Source organism: Harpegnathos saltator, unplaced genomic scaffold (assembly GCF_003227715.2).
Source record: "Harpegnathos saltator strain DR-91 unplaced genomic scaffold, Hsal_v8.6 scaffold409, whole genome shotgun sequence".
Taxonomy (NCBI): Eukaryota; Metazoa; Arthropoda; class Insecta; order Hymenoptera; family Formicidae; genus Harpegnathos; species Harpegnathos saltator.
In genome coordinates, this window is record NW_020230216.1 from 592,396 (window position 1) to 616,356 (window position 23,961).

At 39.3% G+C, this 23,961-nt stretch overlaps 1 protein-coding gene across 1 annotated transcript in view; it reads left to right on the plus strand.

The window, feature by feature from the left end:
• LOC105188104 (ankyrin repeat domain-containing protein 50) overlaps positions 1 to 23,961 on the plus strand; it is a gene marked incomplete at its 3' end in the record, with an annotated part of 526,622 nt that overhangs the window by 370,909 nt on the left and 131,752 nt on the right. Inside the window, exon 5 of the mRNA XM_025301288.1 lies at positions 4,298 to 4,609. Within this exon, the coding sequence (XP_025157073.1) occupies positions 4,298 to 4,609 (312 nt within the window). The remainder of the gene's footprint in view (positions 1 to 4,297; positions 4,610 to 23,961) is intronic.

Sequence of the window (23,961 nt, forward strand, 5' to 3'; positions counted from 1 at the left end):
TCGCACTTCCATCATCCAAGATACCATCAAAACGCTGAAATGGGATCTGCTACCGCACCCGCCGTATTCGCCAGATCTGGCCCTTTCTAATTATTACTTGTTCTGGTCAATGGCGTATGGCTTGGCTGGGCAATACTCGGTCAATTTGTAAAAAGTGCAAAATTGGTTGGATGAATGGTTTCGGTCCAAAGACGCATCGTTTTATCGTCACAGTATTCATGTATTGCCAGAGAGATGGCAAAAATGTGTAGCTAGCGAGGGACGATACTTTGAATAAACCATTTTTTGTATTTCTCTTGAAAGTTTCCATTTTTCACTGATCAAAAAAACCCGGGAACTTAGTTGCACACTTAGTAGCTAGTCTTCATCAGGGTATAGCAGTAGCATAGTGCATAAGACGCTTGACTCGAAAGCCAGCGGACCCAGGTTCGAATTCGGCTAGGAGGGCCTACAGGATTTTTTCAGAGAACTTCGCATGCGGCATTAACCACACACACACACTCACACACACACACACACACACCTCTTTCTGTTCTACGTATACGTCGTGAAACCAGTTTCCACCAAAAAGTAGCAGTAGAGCAGTGATAAGACGGGTTTGACTCAAGAGCCTGAGGTCCCGGGTTCAAGCCTCGCAGAGTGCCTAGGAGATTTTTCCAAAAGTAATATGCAAATTAACCAGCTGACAAAGAGCTAGGATCACTAATGCCTAATATGAATAATAAAAATTTGATATTTAGATTACGCTAATTTTTATTCCGGTGATTCAAATTTCCGCCAATTTCCGCCGTTCACTAGCCACGTCCATAATTTGCATATGTAAAAAATCAACCAATCAGGCCTTAGGGGTCGGTATGGCCAGTCAAAACATGCCCCCTCCACCTCGATCCTCCGGCGCCAGTGGGCGTGGTCTAGTGGCGCCGGAGGGTCGAGTGGAGGGGAAATGTTTTGTCTGGCCATACCTACCCCTATACTACTCGCGTAATTGGACGCTCACAGCGCGCGATACAAAATGCTCTTGCAAAATGCGATGCAAAATCGCTTCCGAACATATTTTAACGTCATCTAGGGAAAAGAGAATGTCGTGAGCGTAGAGCGTCAGGTAGCTTAGTGGTTTAGAGCAGTCGCCCGGCAAGCGAAAAACCAGGGTTCGATTCCCGGTCTAGCGACTACCGCGCTCTCGATATTTTTCTCTCTTCGGAACGAAAATAAGATGCAGGTCCCGATCGCACGGCGTCCCGTCGCCACCTAGTACGCCCTTCTTTCATGGTAACTTGGCCTGCATCTTATTTTCGTTCCGAGGAGAGAAAAATATCGAGAGCGCGGTAGTCGCTAGACCGGGAATCGAACCCGGGTCTTTCGCTTGCCGGGTGACTGCTCTAGACCACTGAGCTATCTGACGCTCCACGCTCACGACACTCTCCCCTCCCCAGATAACGTTGAGAGATGTCGTTCGGAAGCGACATCTCTAGTGCTATCCCGAGCGCACGGCGACTACAGAGAGAGGCATTGTTACTTGTACCTGGTGGTACAAGCTGACAGTCTCTCAAAGTCAAAGGTTGCTATCCTTTTAAGACCTGCTGTCCATGTATGCCGGCCTCCACCGTTGCCCCTCCTTATCCGGTGCAAATCATATAAATAAGCCCCGGGGTCGACGCCATATTTTACGCCAAACTTACGCGTATGTTTTATTAACCATACGTGTAGCTTACGCGCTTTTAACTTATGCGTGGGTTTTAACAACCGTGTGCGTAGCGCGCGATGCAAAACGCACTTGCAACTTATGAGTGGGTTTTAATAACTACGCGTGCAGTTTGCACGCTTGTGATAGGCAGTATCTCACATATAAAACTTTTGTTTGCTATATTTTTTAAGTTAACGTCGTTTGGCAGTTAATTTTTGCAGATAATTACTCAGATGAATCTTCTTGACAACGTATATTACAAGATTAAGGTCATTGGTGTATAGGCCCGTCTTTCAGAGTTTTAGCAAAAGAACTCTTTCGAAATGTGCACGCGCAACGTGCAGTGATTAACTCATTTAGAATGGAAAAAAATGAAGTTATAAATTTGATGGAGTTTCAAACGCATGCACATGAGATTTATAACTTTAACCAGAGCGTGTTGGTTATTATTCATAACCCGTTAATGTAATAAATTTTATTAAAATATGAATAATTTGTCAAATTAATTAAAGCTGCTGGTTATTATGCATAGTAACTGGATTTATCACTTTAACTGTAACATATATACTGTATATAACGAATAATAGCGAATAAAAATAAATATAATGAATAAATGCACAAAAAGAATATTTTTTCTAAAAATATGTTGTATAATTATATATGTATATACATGTACATTTATGTAAATGTAAGTGAAAGAAATGAAAAGAAGCGAGATTCGAATTCGTGACATGCAGTGCTATAGCATACTAGTCCGTCGCCTTACGGCTTCAGCTACGGCTGTTCGCTGGCAATCTGTTCTTACTATTCGGTACATATAAAACAGCGAAAATTTTAAACTCACTTTTCTCGCGAATGTTTGAGCGTTGTATCGAGTGATTTTACCCTTTATTATTGGGGAGGCGGGGAGTAATACTATAACATATATCAAGCTCGTCGAAATTAGAGAAGGCCATTTCTGGTCTTCCCCTTGTTAGCAGCACTTGCTAATAACATTTCTGGTCTTTTCGGGTGTGGACAAAGAAAGATAGCTTCGAAACGCGAAGCGTATGCGGCATAGTATCTTGGTAGAAATGACATAACAAAGTTCCGAAAACAACTGAACGTTTTAGTATTAGGTGCGCAACTAAGTTCTCGCTGTTTTTTTGATGAAAATGCAACTTTATTGTGAAAAAATGGTTACAAATGAATCATTCAAAATATTGCCCATCGCTAGCGACAACTTTTTCCCATCTTTCTGGCAGAGCTCGAATACCGTCACGGTAGAAGTGTTCGTCTTTTGAGGCTATCCACGAATCAAGCCATTTTGAGATGTCTTCATATGAGCGGAACTGCTGATTAGCCAGACCATGTGCCATCGAACGGAACAAGTAATAATCGGACGGCGCAATATCTGGGGAATATGGCGGGTGGGGTAGGACTTCCCATTTGAGCGTTTCTAAGTAGGTTTTAACGGGTTTGGCAACGTGAGGCCGAGCGTTGTCATGCTGTAGAATCACTTTTTCGTGCCTCTGCTCGTATTGTGGCCGCTTTTCGCGCAGTGTTCGGCTCAATCGCATCAATTGAGTTCGATACCGTTCCCCAGTGATGGTTTCGTTCGGTTTCAACAGCTCATAATAAATAGCACCGCCCTGGTCCCACCAAATACACAGCAAAACCTTCGCAGCGTGAATATTCGACTGAGCCGACGACGTAGAAGCATGACCGGGCAGTCCCCATGATTTTGTTCTCTTTGGGTTGCTGGCTAATGAATCCATTTTTCATCACCCGTAACGATGCGATGAAGAAAACCCTTCCTTTTTTGCCGCTGGAGCAGTTGTTCACAGGCGAAAAAACGACGTTCAACGTCTCTTGGCTTCAAATCATAAGGAACCCAAGTTCCTTGTTTTTGAATCATTCCCAACGCATGCAATCGCTTGAAAATGGCTTGGCGGGTAACTCCTAATGCTGAAGCAAGCTCTTTTTGCATTTGGCACGGATCCTCATCGAGCAATGCCTCCAATTCAGCGTCTTCGAAGGTTTTTGGCCTTCCTTCACGCGAACGGTCGTCAACATCGAAATCACCGTCTTTGAAGCGACGGAACCAATCACGGCACGTTGTTTCACTTAGAGCAGCATCTCCGTAAACTTTTTGGAGTTCTCGATGCGCTTCAGCCGCCGTTTTCTTCGAATGAAAGAAGAAAAGCAACACTTCCCGCAAATGACGATTATTTGGCACAAAATAAGACATTTTCACACAACCAAAAGTATATGACGCAAAAACAAAATCACTAATGTGTCAAAGCGGTTTGTTTACCATATGTCTAAGCTTGGTTCATGACGTTTTGGTTGTATCACAATCGACTAGCACTTACTACTGGAGCCATCTCTTGAAAAACAGGGGGAACTTAGTTGCGCACCTAATACAAAGCATTAAGGAAAAAAGTGTTCTCTATCAGATAATGTAAATATTTCGAGTGTAGTTTTTACTAACTACAAGTTATGTTGTACATACTCTTATTAAATATATTTGTTGTTACCAATTAGAAATTAATTTAAAGAAGATATTCTTAAAATGTTCATAAATAAATTGTATATAGCCGAATGAAATATTTTACATAAGTTTTATTTCAGGTAGTCGAACAACTTTTAAAACAAGGGGCAATGGTAGATTGCGCTGATTGGGATCAACGAACAGCATTACGAGCAGCTGCATGGGGTGGACATGAAGATATTATTAAGATACTTTTACAGCATGGTGCGGACGTTAATAGAACAGATGACGAAGGTAGAACTGCTTTGATTGCTGCAGCATACATGGGTCATAGCGAGATTGTAAAACATCTCCTAGATTTTGGAGCTAAAATCGATCACGCCGATAACGATGACAGAACTGCGCTCAGCGTTGCTGCTCTTTGCGCTCCAGCCAACCATGGATATGCAAAAGTATTTTTCTTTTTATTAATATCTAGATGAAAACTTTGCACTAATAATAAACATTTGTTAAACAGGACATTTTTAATACCCACTTAAAATATTCTTACAAGTAATACTACCCAACTGTCACTCACCGATTCCATTGAAATTTGGCATGCACGTAGAACATTGAAAAATATTGAACACGTGTTTATTTATATCGGCTGACAACACATTTTAAGGGTGGAAATCACCCCTTGATCCCTGAACATGAAAGCACTATTTCAACTCTTTGTACATATTACATGTGATTTCCGTCAAACTTGTCTCCCATTGAACTAGTTCCATTGAACTCAGGGGTTTTTAAGGTCGCTGATTACAAATCTGGAGATAAAATTACAAAATTCAAGATAGCGGATCCAATATGGTGGATCGAAATTGTAAAAAGGTGGTTGATTCAAACCAATTTTGGTATCTGGAGGTTTTTGAGGCCTCTAATTACGAATCTGAAGTTGGAAGTCAAAATATAATTCGTTTGTCGCACTTTATTATTATTATTATTATTAGTGTAATGTGTTTTAATTGTAACATTTTTAAGAAGGTTTATTGTAAACTTTCAAGGATATTTGTTCGCGCAAGGGTGAAATTGTTTGCGGTTCGAGCGGATCGTAACGAGCACATGAAACCGGCGCGACATCAGTCGAATCGATACTAACATTGATAAGTCTTTCTTGTTGTTCGCTTCAATAAGAAATACCCACGACCACCTTAAGTCGTGGAAAAAGCACGCGTGCTCGAGTCGTGCGCTTAAGGCGCGGGCAGACTACGCTCATCGCTCGTTAGCCAATGGGCGATCGACACCGCTCTACATCAGCGGTGGCTCGTGTTGACGTCGTGATCGACGCCGCGCTCGCCGGTGCGTTGCTCTCACGCGTTTTCGGTGGCTTCTTTCAGTTCTTCTTCGTGGTGCCCTCTGAATTGTACAAGGCATGCGCGCTCGGAGGGAGCCACTAATCCGCTTGGTGTTGATTGCGATACGCATGCGCGGGAGCAATTAGCCAGCAAATTCTAATATCTGCGCAACGCGGATCGATGAGCGGATCGGTCGCTCCCGTTGAGAGGAGATCGTGCAGATTGGTGACCGCCAGAGAAAAGCAGCGAGTCGAGCGGATGAATACCGATTTTCGTTCCACCGGGGACTCGTAGCCCTGCGCTCATCGATTCACGATCCCACCTACCGCTCTTGAGGATTACGCCGTTCGGGTCGTCGTGAGTCGGTGCGAGAGTGAGATCGTCGTCTTGCGATCATTGCAAACTGTATTTATCACGGTTTTGGTAACCGTCGCGCCCGTCGCCGATAACATTGTGAACTATGTGAATAACTATCATTATCGTCGGCGCCGTTGTTGTGCTGTCTTTGGTGAATCGTGTCAAGTCTCACAGTTCAAATATAACTATTGAGAAGAGTAAAATCTCCCGGTCTTCGGTCATTCTTCCTTGTTCAAGGATCACGAACCGTCCTCGCGTCTTTGTACTGGGTGGTATCAGCCTAATGCACTACGCGCGTGTGATCAATCGACGGCAGCGAAAGCTCGCTCGCCAACGGACAAAATCGCGACGCGCACGAACATATTTTATATATTTATATTCAATTATATAAATTTTCTGGACGTTAAAATTAACATTTTGAACATTAACAGATTTTTTGCTGTTCAAGTCCAGAATTTAAATAAATAATATGAATGAATATGAATAAATATATAATAAAATAAATGAATAAATATAAGGCATAAGAGATCAAGATATCTATATCTATATCTTATCAAGATATGTTAGAATATCATTACATATTCTGCTCGGATACTGACGGATAATAATCTTCTGGAAGACTGTTTGAGATTCGGTCGATCGGCGTTCGGGCTGTCGGTGATAATTATAATTTCGGTATTTCCATATCGCGACCGCTCGGCACGTGGCTCGCTCGTGCTCAAATGTTTTGCTGTCTGTCACAATCCTTTCGCGTGATTTCTTCTTGCCGCGGATCATCCGATGTCGGGCAGCCAATCAAAAACCATCTTGCGTGTTGTCTAACCGCCGTGATTTTCGTACATGCTCTCGGTGATCGGACAATTCGTTATTACGTCGCGTCATTTAGCGGATCGTCGCGTTCAATTCTCTTTCATTTAGCTTGTCACGTACGCCTGCATCTCGTGCAGCCCATTCGCGACTCTTGTACATCATATTAAGTGAACTCAGTGCATTCCGGTCACTATACTTTGTCTTGGACAGTAACTTTCTTGTCGAACAATTTATTCTACAAACAGTTGGGAAGCGGGAAACCGCGGTCGCGAATCCTTCTGCTTCTCGCGAAACTCGTTCTTGCGCGCTCAAGATCTCCGCTCCGAAAGGGCGCTAACTTAGCGCTCGGCAAGATCTCCGTCGCGTCGTTTTGAAGCAGTGTCCGAGGGCCCCAAGATTTCTGTCCGAATTCTAGCGTTACCACTCCCGAAGTTGTTCAGGTGTATCGCCGTCATAACGATTTCTTTGTGCATGCATGAATGGATATTCGATGAATTTTGTGTATTAAAGTGAAGTTTGGAAGTATCTTGGGATCAACATAAACTTTTATTAGAAGGTTTCGCCCATTGCCTATTCCTCAATCCGGTAGCTTCCTACACTCTGCGACGCTCAACGCTGAGCGGTCCCGGCGTTCATTTCGTTCCGACTCTGTACGCGTGTTACTCGCGCCAGTGTTAAATGTGAACAAAGACCAACTTCCGAATCTGAAAAAAACTGACGCGACGGGTCAGTTTTGAATACCGATTCATTGTTAAATTCAGTAAATGTAATTACCTAAGGCAATATTCCCCTTCACTGGTACAATTTCGATCTGTCATATTGCGTCATATTCCGCCATCTGCCATATTCCGTCATCTTGAATTTCGTAATTTTATCTTCAGATTCGTAATTAGAGGCCCCTAAAATCTTCAGATACCAAAACTGGTTTGAATCAACCACCTTTTTATAATTTCGGTCCGCCATATTGGATCCGCCATCTTGAATTTTGTAATTTTATCTCCAGATTCGTAATCAGCGACCCTACAAACCCCTTACTGACTAGTTCAATGGAAGACAAGTTTGATGAAAATCACATGTAATATGTATAAAGGGTTGAAATAGTGCTTTCATGTTCAGGGATCAAGAGGTGATTTCTACCCTTAAAATGCGCTGTCAGCCGATATAAAAAAACACGTGTTCAATATTTTTCAATGTTCTACGTGCATGCCAAATTTCATTGGAATCGGTGAATGATAGTTAAGTAGTGTTATTTGTTTAGAAAAATATATAAAAACAAATATTTTACAGACAAAAGTTGATTATTTTAAACAGGAAACTAGAACAGTAATGCTGTTGATGCCTCATTTTCTTCTTTTTTCCTCTTTTTTCACATATCTCACGCTGTTTTCCCTATTTCCACCACTTTTCCTCCTTTCTTTTTTCCTCTCTTTTTGCTTATTTTTTCTCCATTCTCTACTTTTTTCTCAACCTCTTTTTTTACCAATTCATTTTTTATATCTTTTTCTCTTTCCTGTTTCCTTATATCTTCCTTATATCTTTCCTTATATCTTTTCTGTTTCCTTCCCTTTATACAAGGTGATTCAAAACAACCTTCCATTATTAAAAGTATAAAATCCTGATAAAATTCTAAAACAACTTTTCCTCTTGCAAAATTTTGGCAAAAGCTTAGATTTTAAATTATTAACAAAAATAGTAGACCTATTGCGGGTCGGGTACGGGAGGTAGACAGGTGCGGCGCAACTCACCGTCAGACGTGGGCGCTAACGCGGAGTACCCGCAGCAATCAGCTGATCACACTACACATGTTATACACTAGCTACGTTCCAATATTCATTGCCAGCATAAAAATCTGTATTTTGTATCTGTAACGTGGTGCGACGGATGTCTTGCTCGGTTGGAGTACAGCTCGTCGTATCTTCGAGCAGCAACGGCGACCTGGCCGTGACAGGCTCCGAATGTCAATAGCATGTCATAATATTCTTCGTTCGTGTATGCTGCCATATCGTCTTGACGTTAACGCTTCCAATAACCGCAGGATTATTGATTAACGCATCGATTGTTTCAACGCATTTATACGATCGTCGCGGGATGTCCATTGGTCTATCCCCCACCACGCACGAACGCCGCTTCGCATTGGTCGTGCAATGAATACGAGTGACTGAGTGAGAAAGAGACAGGAAGACTTGAAGAGACCGAGAACGTGCTTGCATGTGTGTGCGCGTACAATCCTGGCTGTTTTTCAAAATTTTTGCCAATTATAACAATCACCTAACATCACAGAAAATACAGATTTTTATGCTGGCAATGAATATTGGAACGTAGCTAGTGTATAACATGTGTAGTGTGATCAGCTGATTGCTGCGGATACTCCGCGTTAGCGCCCACGTCTGACGGTGAGTTGCGCTGCACCTGTCTACCTCCCGTACCCGACCCGCAATAGGTTTACTATTTTTGTTAATAATTTAAAATCTAAGCTTTTGCCAAAATTTTGCAAGAGGAAAAGTTGTTTTAGAATTTTATCAGGATTTTATACTTTTAATAATGGAAGGTTGTTTTGAATCACCTTGTATACTCCCATCTTACGTTCTCTGTCCCTATTCCTATTATTTCCCAAATAACTTCATGCTCTTTTCTCACTCTCCTCTTTCTCTCTTCTTTAATCCTTTTCCGTTTCTTTCTCTTCATCATTGCTTCTGGAAGAAAGAATGAATCTTTATAAAGCTACCGATTACTGTTTCTCTGTTACGCTACCATTAATAAGAATACTATTGCTGTCATAAAAACTTTCTTTAACCCGCCGTCATTGTGGTGGTAAAATGTTACACGCGCGTTGGGGCGGGTCATAATGATCCGATTATTGTTTGGTCCACCCTCGCAATGTCAACTTTGGTTTCGGAGAGCTAGTAACTTTTATAGAACAGTAGTCTCTTAATACAGGTAATTTGATGAAATATTTAATGACTTTAAAAACGCCATGACCCAGCCTCAATAACGCCTGGTTAAACATAAGATATACAGCTCTCCTGGAGAGCGTCCCAGATGTGCACAGAATAAAACTGACACAGCAGGTTTAATGAATCGAACACAGTGACAAACGGACACAGTGACAAACGGACACAGTAACAAATAGACACAATGAAAGTCGGACACAGTAATAAACGGACACAGTAAGCATGCCCAATAATATATAAAAATACAATAAGTTAGGTTAGGTTAGCGTTTTCTTGGGGAAAGGGTGCGGTGGAGAGGCTTTGCCCCTTATATGTACTGTGTTACAAAGAAGAGCGTCCCAGATACAAAATAAAACCGACACAGCAGGTTGAATGAATCGGACACAGTAACAGACATAGTAAAAAACGAATATGTCCGATTGCAGCTATCGTCTGTCCTTTTCCTATTGTGTCCGTTTCTTACTGTATCCAATTGTCACTGTATCCTTTTTTTATGTCCGTTTGTTACTGTGTCCGTTTATTACTATGTCCGTTTGTCATTGTGTCCGTTTCTTACTTACCTATTGCAACCACCATTTGTCCGTTTCCTACTGTGTCCGTTTGTTACTGTGTCCGATTGTCACTATGTCCGTTTCTTACTGTGTCCGTTTGTCATTGTGTCCCATTCATTCAACTTGCTGTGTCCGTTTTATTCTATGCGCATTTGGGACTCACTCCAGCTCCTGTACTTAAGCTATTCCTGAATTAGGATACTTTAGAATCTAGTCGCCTCTCGTTAATATTACGCGGGTGAATCAAATATTAACCGGAATTATTTTTTTATGCGCCGTGAGGTGAACAGAAAGGGACGCGGCTTCTGAGTGTTATAGATAGGGATACTCGAAGGGGATTTCCCCCATAGGGGACCTCACATTACCGCTTCTTTAGTCAATATCACGATGTCAAAGCAAAAGGTACTACCCTCGTCCATTGTACAACGGATATCAAGTTTCTCACGACAAAGGGCGCCCGAAATTGTCCGAAATTTTGAGAAGGCTTAAGGCACAGTCCGAAGACAACACTTTTAAGAAGACTCAAGTGTACGCGTGGCACAAATAATTTGTAAGAAGACGAGAAGCAGTTGAAAATGGAGGTCATCGACATCGCCCGAGGACTAGTATGAAGGGAATATTTGCATTGTGGGTCGCCTTCTCCAGAATGACCGCCGATTAACGGTTGCTGAAATTGCTTCTGAGGTCAGAATAAGCTACGGCAGTACTCAAGCAATCATTACTGATGATCTTAGGTTTCGAAAAATATTCGCATGATGGGTCCCTCGTCTTCTCACAAAAAATTGAGGATTTGTTCTGGACTACACGGGAACAGCCCTCCCTACCCAGTCTGGATTTATTACCCTGCGATTATCATTTGTCTGGACAATTAAAAGAAGAACTTGAAGGACAGAGATTTGACGACGATGCGAAGCGTTCGTGCGCGATTGACTGGTGTCACAACTACTTTCATTTTACAATAGCGAAATAAAAAAACTACCTATCTGTTGGAAAAAATGTATTTCTAAGTTAGGAGATTATGTAGAAAAATAACTTTGTATGTTTGTATTCTTATGATGCTTTAATAAATTAAAAAAATAATTCCTATTTATATTTAATTTACCCTCGTATTTAAGATGTATTAGGAGGTTAAATAGTTCTAGTCGCTAACAGTGGCTTTAGTAACAAGTTAATGGCTAACGAAATCTGGCAACATTGAAAGATTTAACAATTTTTTATGAGATATGATAGTTTGCGGGCTATTGTTACTCATAGTTTCATTGTTTATTCGCGTCTAAAGTGGATTGTACAAAATTACATTTTCGACATTCATTATTTTTTTGTTTGATTTGAAAAAATTGGCCATTAAAGCTCATGAAATATTTGTTAAAACTTATGATGATCAAGTTTCATCATGTTTCAACTATAAATTTAAGTTCCAATGATGCAAAAGTGGTGATTTCGAATTAAGTGACATGGAACATATTGGTCCTCCAAAAACAGTCAAAGATTCTGAATTGTAAGTATTATTGAATGAAAACATCATTCAAACGAAGAAACAATTCAACATCGATAAGTCAATAATTCCTAAACGCTTACATGTCATAGGAAAAATTCGAAAGAAAGGTAAATGGGTTCCACATGAATTGAGTGAAAGTGCAATGCAAATCATTTGAATATCACTATGTCTTTACTTGCCAGATAGGAAAAAAGAGCTTTTTGTGGCGAATTGTAATTGGAGATTAGAAATAGATTTATTTTATATTTATGATAATCCAAAGCGAAAAAATCATGGATTGATGCAGGACAACCATCAACATTGATATAATAAATTAGAAAATTCACGGTCATAAAGCAATGCCCTGTATTTGGTATGGATATGGAAGGTATAGTGTACTTTGAACTTTCAAAACCAAATGAAACAGTTACGAGGGAGCGATACTAGCAACAATTGAACAAATTGAATGATGAATTGATGCAAAAAAGCCAGAGATAGCCAGCAATAGATGCAAAGTGATTCTTTTGCACAATAATGCTCGCCCATCTGTACAATCGTTAAACATTGTTAAAGGTCGAATGGGAGATCTTTCCGCATACAGCATACTCTCAAAACATAGCACCATCTGATTACCATCTATTCCGATTGATGCAACATGCTTTAGCAGGTATACACTTCAATAATTACAAGGATATGCAAAAATAGGTGCCTGATTGGGTTGCTTTGAAAGACAGAACGTTTTATCGTCGCGAAATCACTACGTCACCAGAAAGATGGGAAAAAGTCACAGCTAACGATGAAAAATATTTTGATTGATATAAATTTAACCATTTCTTTAAAATAAAAATAAAAAAATTGACGAAATAAGATCAGAATGAATTCAACCTCCTAATATCATATTTAATTGACGAGTTCGAATTAATAACTTTCTCTCTATTTCTCTATATATCAGGTGTAGTAAAAAGAAATCCATTATTTTTGCATGAAATTGAAGGCTTTAATTACCATAGTTAGAATAATCCGATTTAGGTCAAATATGCGCCGTTTTTTTCGATAACTTGTTGCCATTTTGAAGGTAATTTCATTATGCCTCTCTCATAGAAGCCCTCGTCCCTATTGGCAAAAAATTGAGACAGTCGATTTTCACAAGCCTCTCTTGAAGCGAATTTTTCATCAGTAAAATTGTTCGCCATGGACAGGAACAGATGGTAATCACTTGGTGCCAGGTCCGGACTATAAGGTGGATGCATAAGAACCTCCCAACCAAGCTTCCGGAGCTTCTGGCGAGTCACTATCAATGTGTGTGGCCTGGCGTTGTCCTGATGGAACACAATTCCTCTCCTATTGGCAAAAGCTGGCCACTTCTGGGCGATTGCTTCCTTCAGACGGTCCAATTGTTGACAGTACAGTTCCGAGTTAAGAGTTTTGCCGTAGGGGAGCAGTTCATAGTAGATAATTCCCTGCCAATCCCATCAAACACACAGCAAAACCTTCCTGGCCGTCAATCCTGACTTAGCCACCGTTTCCGCCGGCTCACCGCGATTCGACCACGACCGTTTTCGCTTGACGTTGTCGTAAGTGATCCACTTTTCATCATCAGTGACCAACCGCTTCAGAAATGGGTCGATTTTGTTGCGATTCAGCAGCGATTCGCAGATGGAAATTCGGTCCATGAGGTTTTTTTGCGTTAACTCGTGTGGCACCCATACATCGAGCTTCTTTTTGTATCCAGCCTTATTCAAATGGTTCCAAACGATTTTTTGTGCAATCTTTAGCTCTTGGGCAATCGAAATAGTGCTTACATGACGGTCGGACTCGACAATGTCCATGATTTTATCGATATTTTCGACAATTGGCCTTCCAGTACGTGGTGCATCTTTGACATCGAAATTATCGGAACGGAATCGACGAAACCAAAATTGCGCGTGATTGGCTGTTACAGTATCAGGACCATAAACACTATTCACATTTTCAGCCGTCTGGCTTGCGTTTTCGCCTTTATCGAAGAAAAACTGTAAAATATAGCATATTTTCTCTTTGCTAGTGTCCATCTTTGACGCGCGCTCAAACAAAACTGAGTCAACTAATTACAAAACTGTCAGAAAAGTTTTTTTAGTGCGAAATCTCATCTTTCTAACGCCATTTAGTGGAACTTGATCGGACTTATACAACGCGAGATACAGATAACTAAAGCCATCTATTGGAAAAATAATGGATTTCTTTTTATTACACCTGATATATATACAGGGTGTCCGGTAATTAGCTGCTAACCCGAAGTGTGAAGGCAAATTGGGTTAAAACAAATATAAAAGTCTCATACCGTTTTGCGAGATTCACGATAATTATTGCGAGTTAATAATGACAGAAATCTGAGGAGTAGGAGTGGGAGCGCATTGATATAGATGATTGAAGAAGCGTTGCAGCTGCTCAGGCCATAGCGCGGATCAGTCGATCCAGAAACCGTTGCCGGTGCTCGACGAGAGGAAGGACAACGCGCTACTGTTTGTTGTTTTATCTCGCTGCACCTACGTCTCGCCGCGCATCGGCAACATTTTCTGAATCGATTGTGCTGCGCTATAGCCTGAGCAGCTGCAACGTTTCTCCAATTATTTATGTCGGCGCGATCCCACTCCTCAGATTTTTGTCATTAATAACTAAATAATTATTGCAAATCTCGCAAAACGGTACTTTTATGTTTATCTTAACACAATCTACCTTCACATTTCGGGTTGGCAGCTAATTACCGGACACCCTGTATACAGGGTGTTTAATTTTAATCGCCTCAAGCAAATATGTCGAAAAATATGGAAGACGCGGAAAAACATTTCAGACAAAAGTTGTTTGGTTTGAAAGGGGACATAAGATGGTCTCATTGGCCTGACCTTGAATGAACGTGATAAGGTCACATGGAGTTACATTGTTTTTTAAATAGAATTCCCTATCTTTCATTACATATTTTTGTAATCTACCTCCAAAGCTTTCCAAAATGCTATAATGAAACCTTCTTTAACCAATATTTTTTGAGTTATGAGACTCGAAAGCTACAATCCCACCGGCATTACCCAAGTTGCACCGGCCAGTGAAGGCAAAACCCAAGATTGATTCGGTCAGTGAAGGCAAGATTTTGATCCATACATAGCATCGTCATTATTTAACAGTTTTTAACAACGTTTCCGTTTCATCTGTCCCGTATGCACTCTAGCTATTAAACGCAAAATTACTTTATCATCAGGATGTCGTTTATCTGGATACCTATTTCGATATTGACGAGCTGCTTCTCTAGCATTATTATCAGCAAAATAAATACCAATCATATCAACAATTTCTGAAAGTGTGTAATCTGCCATGCTAATAATAACACAATTAACGCCAGGGAATAAAATAAATTTATTTTAACAACCAAACGTATCGAACAAATCGTCGCAATGAGAACCAACTCGATTTTAACTAAAAACAATCAGCTGAATGGGAGCCTAATGAAAGTGTATTGTGATATCAGTCTACAACAATGCTGGGAATGAAGTGAGCACAGCAAGCCGATTTCAAAGGCAACGTTTGCGCTTCTCCCTACTACTTCTCGAAGCGCGGCGGCCGAGCCGCCGATCGCACGTGACACGCTCTGCCGCAGGAACAGTCTCGTATGTGAAATAAGATGGGATTGCACCTTTCGTCAAACCAAAATTAAAATATTTATTTATTCTTACAAAATAAGTCTTACTATCATTAATAATGAAATATTATGATGAAATATAAAAAATACTGCTTACTAGATCGCACCTACCACAGCAGAAGACCTAAAGAACCGCATTAGACGGACGTGTAGAAGTATATACAACGTTTTTAGAAAAACAGTCGATGCATTCGGAAAACAATTGCAATTGTGTATCCAACAGAATGGTGGTATATTTGAGAATTTGCTGTAGATCAAAAATATGTATACATTCAATGTGACTTCGATGTGATCCTGCAGTGTCAATCAGTCTTCACTGATCAGCATCTTACCTTTACTGGCCGTATCAACCTTGGATCTTGCCTTCACTGGCCGGATCGATCTTGGATCTTGCTTCCACTAGCCGGATCGATCTTGGATCTTGCTTCCACTAGCCGGTGCACTTTGAATAATGCTAATGCCGACGAAATTGTAATTTTCAAGTCTCGTAACTCGGAAAGAGCTAGTTAAAAAAAGGCTTCATTAAAGTGTTTTGGAAAGCTCTCGAGGTAGGCTACAAGAACATACAATGAAAAATATGGGTTTCTATTTAAAAAAACAAAATAACTCCATGTGACCTTGGTACGTTCATTTATACATATGTCGAAAAATATAAAAAATACAGAAAAACGTTTCAAACAAAAATTGTTTGGTTCAAAGGGGACATAAAATGTTGTCACTGTTTTGATCTTGAGTGAACGTCCTAACGTCATATGGAGTTACACTTTGTTTTTTTAAATAGAATCCCCTATCTTTCATTATATATTCTTCATTGCATATTCTTTCATTGCAACCGTTTTTCGAATGCATCGACTGTTTTTCTGAGAACATTGGCTGGTATATTTCTACACACCTATCTAATGCGGTCCTTTAGGTCTTCAGCTATGGTAGATGCGGTCTGGTAAACAGTATTTTTTATATTTCATCATAATATTTCATTACCAATGATAGTAAGAATTATTTTATAAGAATAAATAAATATTTTAATTTTGGTTTGACAGAAAGTGCAATCCTATCTTATTTTGTATACGAGACCGTTCCTGCGGCAAAGCGTCTTACACGCGATCGGCGGCTTGACCGCCGCGCTTTGAGAAGTAGTGGGAGAAACGCAGGCGTTACCTTTAAAATCGGATCACTGTGTTCACTTCGTTCCCAGCACTGTTGTAGACTGCTACCACAATACATTTTCATTAGGCTTCCTTTCAGCTGATTGTTTTAGTTAAAATCGATTGGAGTTGGGTCTTATTGCTACGATTTGTTTGATACGTTTGATTATTAAAGTAAATTTATTTTATTCCCTTTCGTTAATTGTGTTATTATCAGCATGGCAGATTATACCCCTTCAGAAATTGTTGATAGGATTGATATTGTTGCGCCCTTGCGCAAGAAAAATAACACGGAATTAACAAAACGAAAGAAGCTTTATTTTAATACGTCCGTTCGTCTTGACAAGACTAGGGCGACTCTCTCTCATCTCTCTTACTTCCTTTATTTATTAAACAACCTCCTTGACAACAACAGCTGTCAAACAATCTCTACTCGATTCCTTTGCAGTCCACTTCCAGGAGCGTGGGGATAACATGTCCCCCAAAGACACGGGAGCAGCAGTATTTATTATGCCGCTGATAATAATGCTAGAGAAATAGCTCGTCAATATCCAGACAGACGACATCTTGATCGTAAAGCAATTTTGTGTTTAATAACTAGAGCGCGTACAGGATAGATGAAACGCAAACATTGTAAAAAGAACCATTAAATAACGACGATGCTATTATCGTAACTACATTAGCAATGGTAATAATGAATCCGTACATTAGTCAACGTCAAATTAGTCGTGAATTAAATGTGTGTCTTGCGACTGTAAATAAAATTTTACGTGGAAATCATTCATCCTTATCACATTTCATTTAATCAGGAGCTTTCTAAGTTGATAATGATAAAGTTCTTCGTGTCATTACTTAATTAGCATTACCCAAGGTGCATCGTTCAATGAAGGCAAGACCCAAGATTGATCCAGCCAGTGAAGACAAGATTCTGATCCGGCCAGTAAAGGCAAGACTGATTGACTCTGTAGGATCACAACGAAGTCACATTGAATGTATACATATTTTTAATCTACAGCAAATGCTCAAATGTATCACCATTCTGTTGCATACATAATTGCAATCGTTTTTCGAATGCCATCGACTGTTTTTCTCAGAACGTTGGCTGATATACTTCTATACGCCCATCTAATGTGGTCCTTTAGATCTTTAATCGTCGCATTCTGCAGACTGTAGCAGGGCTGAAGCTCAAATTCAGCTCGATCCCACATTTTTCCTCGTGTTATGTTTAGCTGTATTTGACGAGGCTGCATTTGACAGCAATGGCATGTTGGATTGGCATAATAGCCATAATTATTCTGATATCAATCTGCACTTGGTTTGTTATGTAGACAATCAACATCGGTAGAAGGTGATAGTTGGTGTGGTATTTTAGATAGTCATATTGTTGAACTCTATTTTTTTTATAACAATATTACAGGGGAATCATATTTACGTACGCTACGAAATGTGTTGAGAAGCATATTAGAGTTTGTTGACGAAAATGCAACGTATGTAGTTGCAACAGGACGGTGCACCACCACACTACGCACGTCCTATAAGGGACTTTTTAAATTTAATTTATTCGCGCCGTTGGATTGGACAAGGTGGTCATGTAGCATAGCCACCCAGATCACTAGATCTAACATCACCAAATCTTTTCTTATGGGGCTATTTAAAAAATACTGTTTACCAGACTGCACTTACCACAGCTGAAGACCTAAAGGACCACATTAGACAGGCGTGTAGAAATATACCAGCAAACGTTTTCAGAAAAATTTTACATGGATGCATTCGAAAAACGGTTGCAATTATGTATCCAACAGAATGGTGGTACATTTGAGCCTTTGCTGTAAATAAAAAATATGTATACATTCAATGTGACTTCGATGTGACCCTACAGAGTCAATCAGTCTTGCTTTCACTGGCTAGATCAGAATTTTGCCTTCACTGGCCGGATCAATCTTGGATCTTGCCTTCACTGGGCGGTGCGCCTTGGGTAATGCTAATGTCGGAGGAATCGTAACTTTCAAACCTCGTAACTTAAAAAATAATGGCTACAAAAAGGCTTCATTATAATGTTTTGGAAAGTTCTCGAGGTAGGCTACAAGGATATGCAATGAAAGATAGGAGATCCCGTTTTAAAAAACAAATTGTAACTCCATGTAACCTTGAAACGTTCACTCGAGGTCAAACCAATGATACTACCTTATATCCCTCTTCGAACCAAACAACTTTTGTCTGAAACGTTTTTCGTATCTTCCATATTTTTCAACATATTTGCCTGGGGCGTTTAAAACTAAACACCCTGTATATTTTATATACAGGGAGGAAAAAATACTGGAATCCCGAAATATATCGAAAAATATAATTTTTATGAAAAAATGTTTCAGATATAAGTTGTAGGGTTTCAAGTAATGCATTACATAGCAATATCAGTATGACCTTGAATAACATTGAAAGTCATCTTAAATTTCTTAAATAGAACCCTTTATTTTTCATTATACATTCTTGTAGCTTATCTCGAGAGCTTTTCAAAATACTATAACTGAATGTTTTTTAGTTAAGTATTTTGCGAATTATACAATTTAAAAATTACAGTCGACATTAGCATTATCCAAGGTGTACCATATGGAGGTTGCACGCCTGTGCGATTTCGACTTTTTCTTAAAATACAAAGTGAAAGAAATATTAAATATTTCGATTTTCGAATTCGAGCAACAGTTAAGAAACAGCATTAGCTATCGTCATTTGCATTTCACTCATTATTCTTCAGCATTATTTTTAGAAAAATTTTGAGTTGATCCAAGAATTAATTTATTCAGTTTGACTAATTCTTCCGTTTGTCAATATGCTACGTCTTTCAGAGCGAGAATATATATCTCTTCTGATGATGAGAGGATGGAGTGATCGATTAAGGTCGTATAATGATGTAAAGCAGCTTTTAATGAAACATTTCGTGGTCAAGATACTGCCATTTCAAAATCTACTGCTGAGAGAACAATAAAGCGTTTTGACGAAACTGGTAGTGTGATAAATCGCAATATCATGTAGACCTACATCAGAAACAAATCCAGAAAAATCATTAGATGTTTTACAATCTGTCACCAGAAATCCGTATGATTCTATCCGCAAAGTAGGACAGCAGAATGATCTAGATAAAAAATCTGTGCTTAAAATATTAAAACTTAATCAATTTCATCCTTATAAAGTGCAAGAGCTAAGTAATGATGTTGGCTGGACACTCTTGCCTTAGTTGGCTGGACAGTCTTGCCTTAGTTGGCTGGACAGTCTCGCTTTAGTTGGCTGGACAATTGGCGATCTCGCCTTTGTGAGCTAGACATCTTACCATAAAAAGCTCGATCATTTCAAAATGACTTATTTAAAATGAATAAAATGGGTAAGTTTTGAAAAGATCTGAAGAAGTGCTACAAGATCTTGTAACTCGCAAAATATTTAACGAAAAATCATTAAGTTATAGTGTTATGGAAAGCCCTCGAAATAAGAATATGTAACGAAAAATAAGGAGTTCCGTTTAAGAAATTTAAGATGACCTTCACCTGACCTTAACAACGTTATTCAAGATCATACTACTATGTAATGCGTTACTTGAAACCCTATAACTTTTGTTTGAAATATTTTTTTATAAAAATTATATTTTACGAAATATTTCCGGGTTCCGGTATTTTTTCCTCACCCTGTATATTTTTATACTACAGTGATCAAAAAATAAGGTGAATTTGTTTATAAAATGAAAAATCTTCATTTATTCTTCCAAATTAATTTCATCGCCTTCAAAGTACTCCCCGTCCGACACAATGCACTTATGCCAACGTTTTTCCCAATCCTCGAAACAGGCAAAGAAGTCTTTTTCCAGGATGGCCTTCAATACTTTCTTCGATTCGGCTTTTATCTCCTCAATCGGGTCGAAACGGTGTCTCCGAAGCGGCCTTTTGAGTTTGTTGAACAGCCAGAAGTCGCACGGTGCTAAATCAAGCGAATACGGTGGTTGTGGAACGATATGGGTCGAATTTTTGGCGAAATGTTCTCGAAGAACCAATGCAGTGTGGGGATTTGTTGAGATTTGAGGCATTTGAGGTACAAAACATCTTTTAAAATGGTTTGGGTTGGTCCAAATAAAATGTCCGTAGCATCAGCAAGGTCTCTAATTGTCAATCGACGATTTTCGAACAACAAATCTTTGATTTCCTTGACATGGCTTTCATCGGTAGATGTTGATGGTCGTCCGGGGCGCTGTTCGTCTTGAACTCGTTCTCGGCCTTCTTTGAAGTCTTTGTACCACTTGTAAACATTTTTTTGCGATATAGCCTTATCACCAAAGGCCTTCTGCAACATCCTCAACGTTTCCGCGGCAGAATATTCATTCCGCAAACAAAATTTAATGCAAATTCTTTGCTCAACAAAATCAGACATAGTAAAAATCGAAAAACTCACTTTTGTATGTTTAGAAAAACACGTATAGCTCTGCAGCAATTGAATATATTGACATGAAACTCTGCAAAAACAGTGCTACCAACCCATCAAAAAATAATTTCATGATTTTATATTATAGTACCCGCGAAGTTTAAATGAAAAATTCACCTTATTTTTTTATCACAGTAGTATACAAGGTGTATAAAAAGTACCGGGACGGTGAAATATCACAAAAACTATGCATTTTAGGAAAACATGTTTCAATTGAAAATTGTAGGGTTTCAAAAGATCTATTTACTAACCTTATGAGTTTGACCTTGGATGGTGTCGCCAAGGTCAGGACAAGGTCATCTTGAATGTTTCAAATAGAACCTCCTATTTTTATTGTATATTCTTATAGCTCTTCTGCAGACCTTTTCAAAGTAATACAATTTTTGAATAAGTCTTTTCGAAGTCATCGAGCTTTTTATGATAAGATGTCCAGCCAGCGGCTGGAGCAGTTTCGTGACTTGTATTTCAAACACATGTAATATTAAAATAATACTAATGTACTAAATTTATGACAGCACTAAGAATAAAACTCTCTATATACAGGGTGTTCCAGGAGGAAAGGTCAATATTTCGTGGGGATATAGAAATGAGGTAATATAAGGCAAAAATGTTATATAAACATGATGTTGTTTATTACTGATTTCCGAGATACAGCTATGTTAAATTACACGTCGGAATTTAAAGTTGGCGCGTCATTGGGATTTCATTCTTCAGCGTAACGAAGCGCTGCAGGCTGTGTATCAGTTGGAAAGGTTAGCGAAACACACCTGCTGATCTGTCCTGCTGTTTGTGACACACTGCAAACATGTCGCACGTGTTTTCTAATGTAGAGTACGCAGATATGGTTTATGTTTATGGGTATTGCGATGGCAGTGCTCCCGCAGCTGTTGAAGAATATCATCGCCGTTTTCCGATACGCCACATTCCAGACCGAAGAGTATTCTCAAACGTATTTAATAGCTTACATGAAAATGGTACACTTTCCGGTGCTCACATCACATCTGAACGTAGAGTTGAGAGAAATGTTGAGGGAAAAGAAAATGTACTTCAAATGGTACAAAGAAGCCTTACGACTAGTACAAGAAGCGTTTCTGCATGTATTGGTGTTCCTCGGATACGTGTCTTGCGGATACTGCATGACCAACATCTGTACCCATTTCATCCGCAATGAGTACAAAATCTCCATGAAAGAGATGGAGCCACACGTCTACAGTTTTGCCAGTGGCTACAGAATCATCATGAATTGATTCCGGTCATACTTTTCACTGACGAGGCAACATTTACGCGTCATGGCAAAAATAATACGCGTAACACTCATTGTTGGTCGCAAGATAACCCTAACGCCATTGTTGTACAGAATTTCCAAGTTCGTTTCTGCGTCAACGTATAGTGTGGCATGATTGATGGAATACTGATTGGTCCCGTTATTTTACAAAATCATATGACAGAGTAGAGTTACCTCGACTTTTTACAAAATACGCTTCCACAACAATGAAGAAGATATTTCCCTGGCTACACGAAGAACAATGAATTTTCAGTACGACGGAGCACCTCTTCATAACACACATCTTGTGAGAAAACACTTAAATGCAGTGTTTCCACATCGCTGGATCGGTCACGGTGGAACAGTGCAGTGGCCACTAAGATCACCCGACCTAACTCCCCTGGATTTCTGCTTGTAGGGTTGGTTAAAATGTAAGGTATAAGAGGATAAAACTAAAGTGAATACACGGGATGAACTTATTGCATGTGTAATAGCCGCCGTTGACCAAATTAGGGGCCGTGAAGATGCCCTCCGGCGCGCAACCCGCCACGTTCTCACAAGATGTGACAAATGTATCGAAGTACGGGGCGAAATATTCGAAAATTTGTTATGATAGATGTATTACAATGTAATTGCAGTAAATTTCAACTCATATTAGACAATTCCGACGTATAATTTAACATAGCTGTATCTCGGAAACCAGTAATAACTGACACCATGTTTATATAACAATTTTGTCTTATATTACCTCATTCTATATCCTCACAAAATATTGACCTTTCCTCCCGGGACACCTTGTATATAAGATATTCTCCTACACAGGAGAATCTTATGACTACAGATATTTCGTTTTGGCTGTGACATAGAAAGTTCTCCGGGATTTACTAATGATATTTTGCAATTGACATCATCATAATTCCGTTAGCTTGAATATATCACTCTATACAGGATGGTCTACTGGAAAAGAAATAAGCGTATTTTTTAGCATTTAATCTAATTTCTTCGAAAAACGCTCGGGCACGTCAATTTCTGTTGCAAGAACAACATATTAGCGATGATTAATTGGCTATTTGCGTTTACTAAACTTCAACCTTATAAGAGGAGTCCAAAAAAATAAAATTTCAAAAATGAAAATAAGAATGGAAATTTAAAAAAATGAAAAATTTTAAATGGCAAATGGTGTCTGGCAACATACTATTTGAAAGTGCGATAAATTCGCTTTGCAACAGTGTCTTATTTTCTGAATTTCGATCATTATTTCCCAAATAAATACGCTCCAAAGGAACATTTACCAAACCAGCAACTTACGTATCAGCAATGTAAATTGAAAATTAGCACAACCAGCTTCCATACAATAAAGATTTTGCTCAAAACGTTGTCGCGCATTCTGGAGCATTTGTGGAGTGATTTGATAACATTTGTTGACGATACGTTGTCGTAATCTTCTAAAAAAGCTGGTTCAGTTATACTTTAGTTTTTAAGCGACCCCATTAAAAGAAATCTGGCAGATATAAATCTAATGACTTTGCGGGCCATTAAATAGGGCCCCTCCTTCGAATCCATTGATCCGGAAATCTTTGATCTGAATACTGTCGAACAGGCAATACTACTGTGATAAAAAAATAAGGTGAATTTTTCATTTAAACTTCGCGGGTACTATAATATAAAATCATGAAATTATTTTTTGATGGGTTGGTAGCACTGTTTTTGCAGAGTTTCATGTCAATATATTCAATTGCTGCAGAGCTATATGTGTTTTTCTAAACATACAAAAGTGAGTTTTT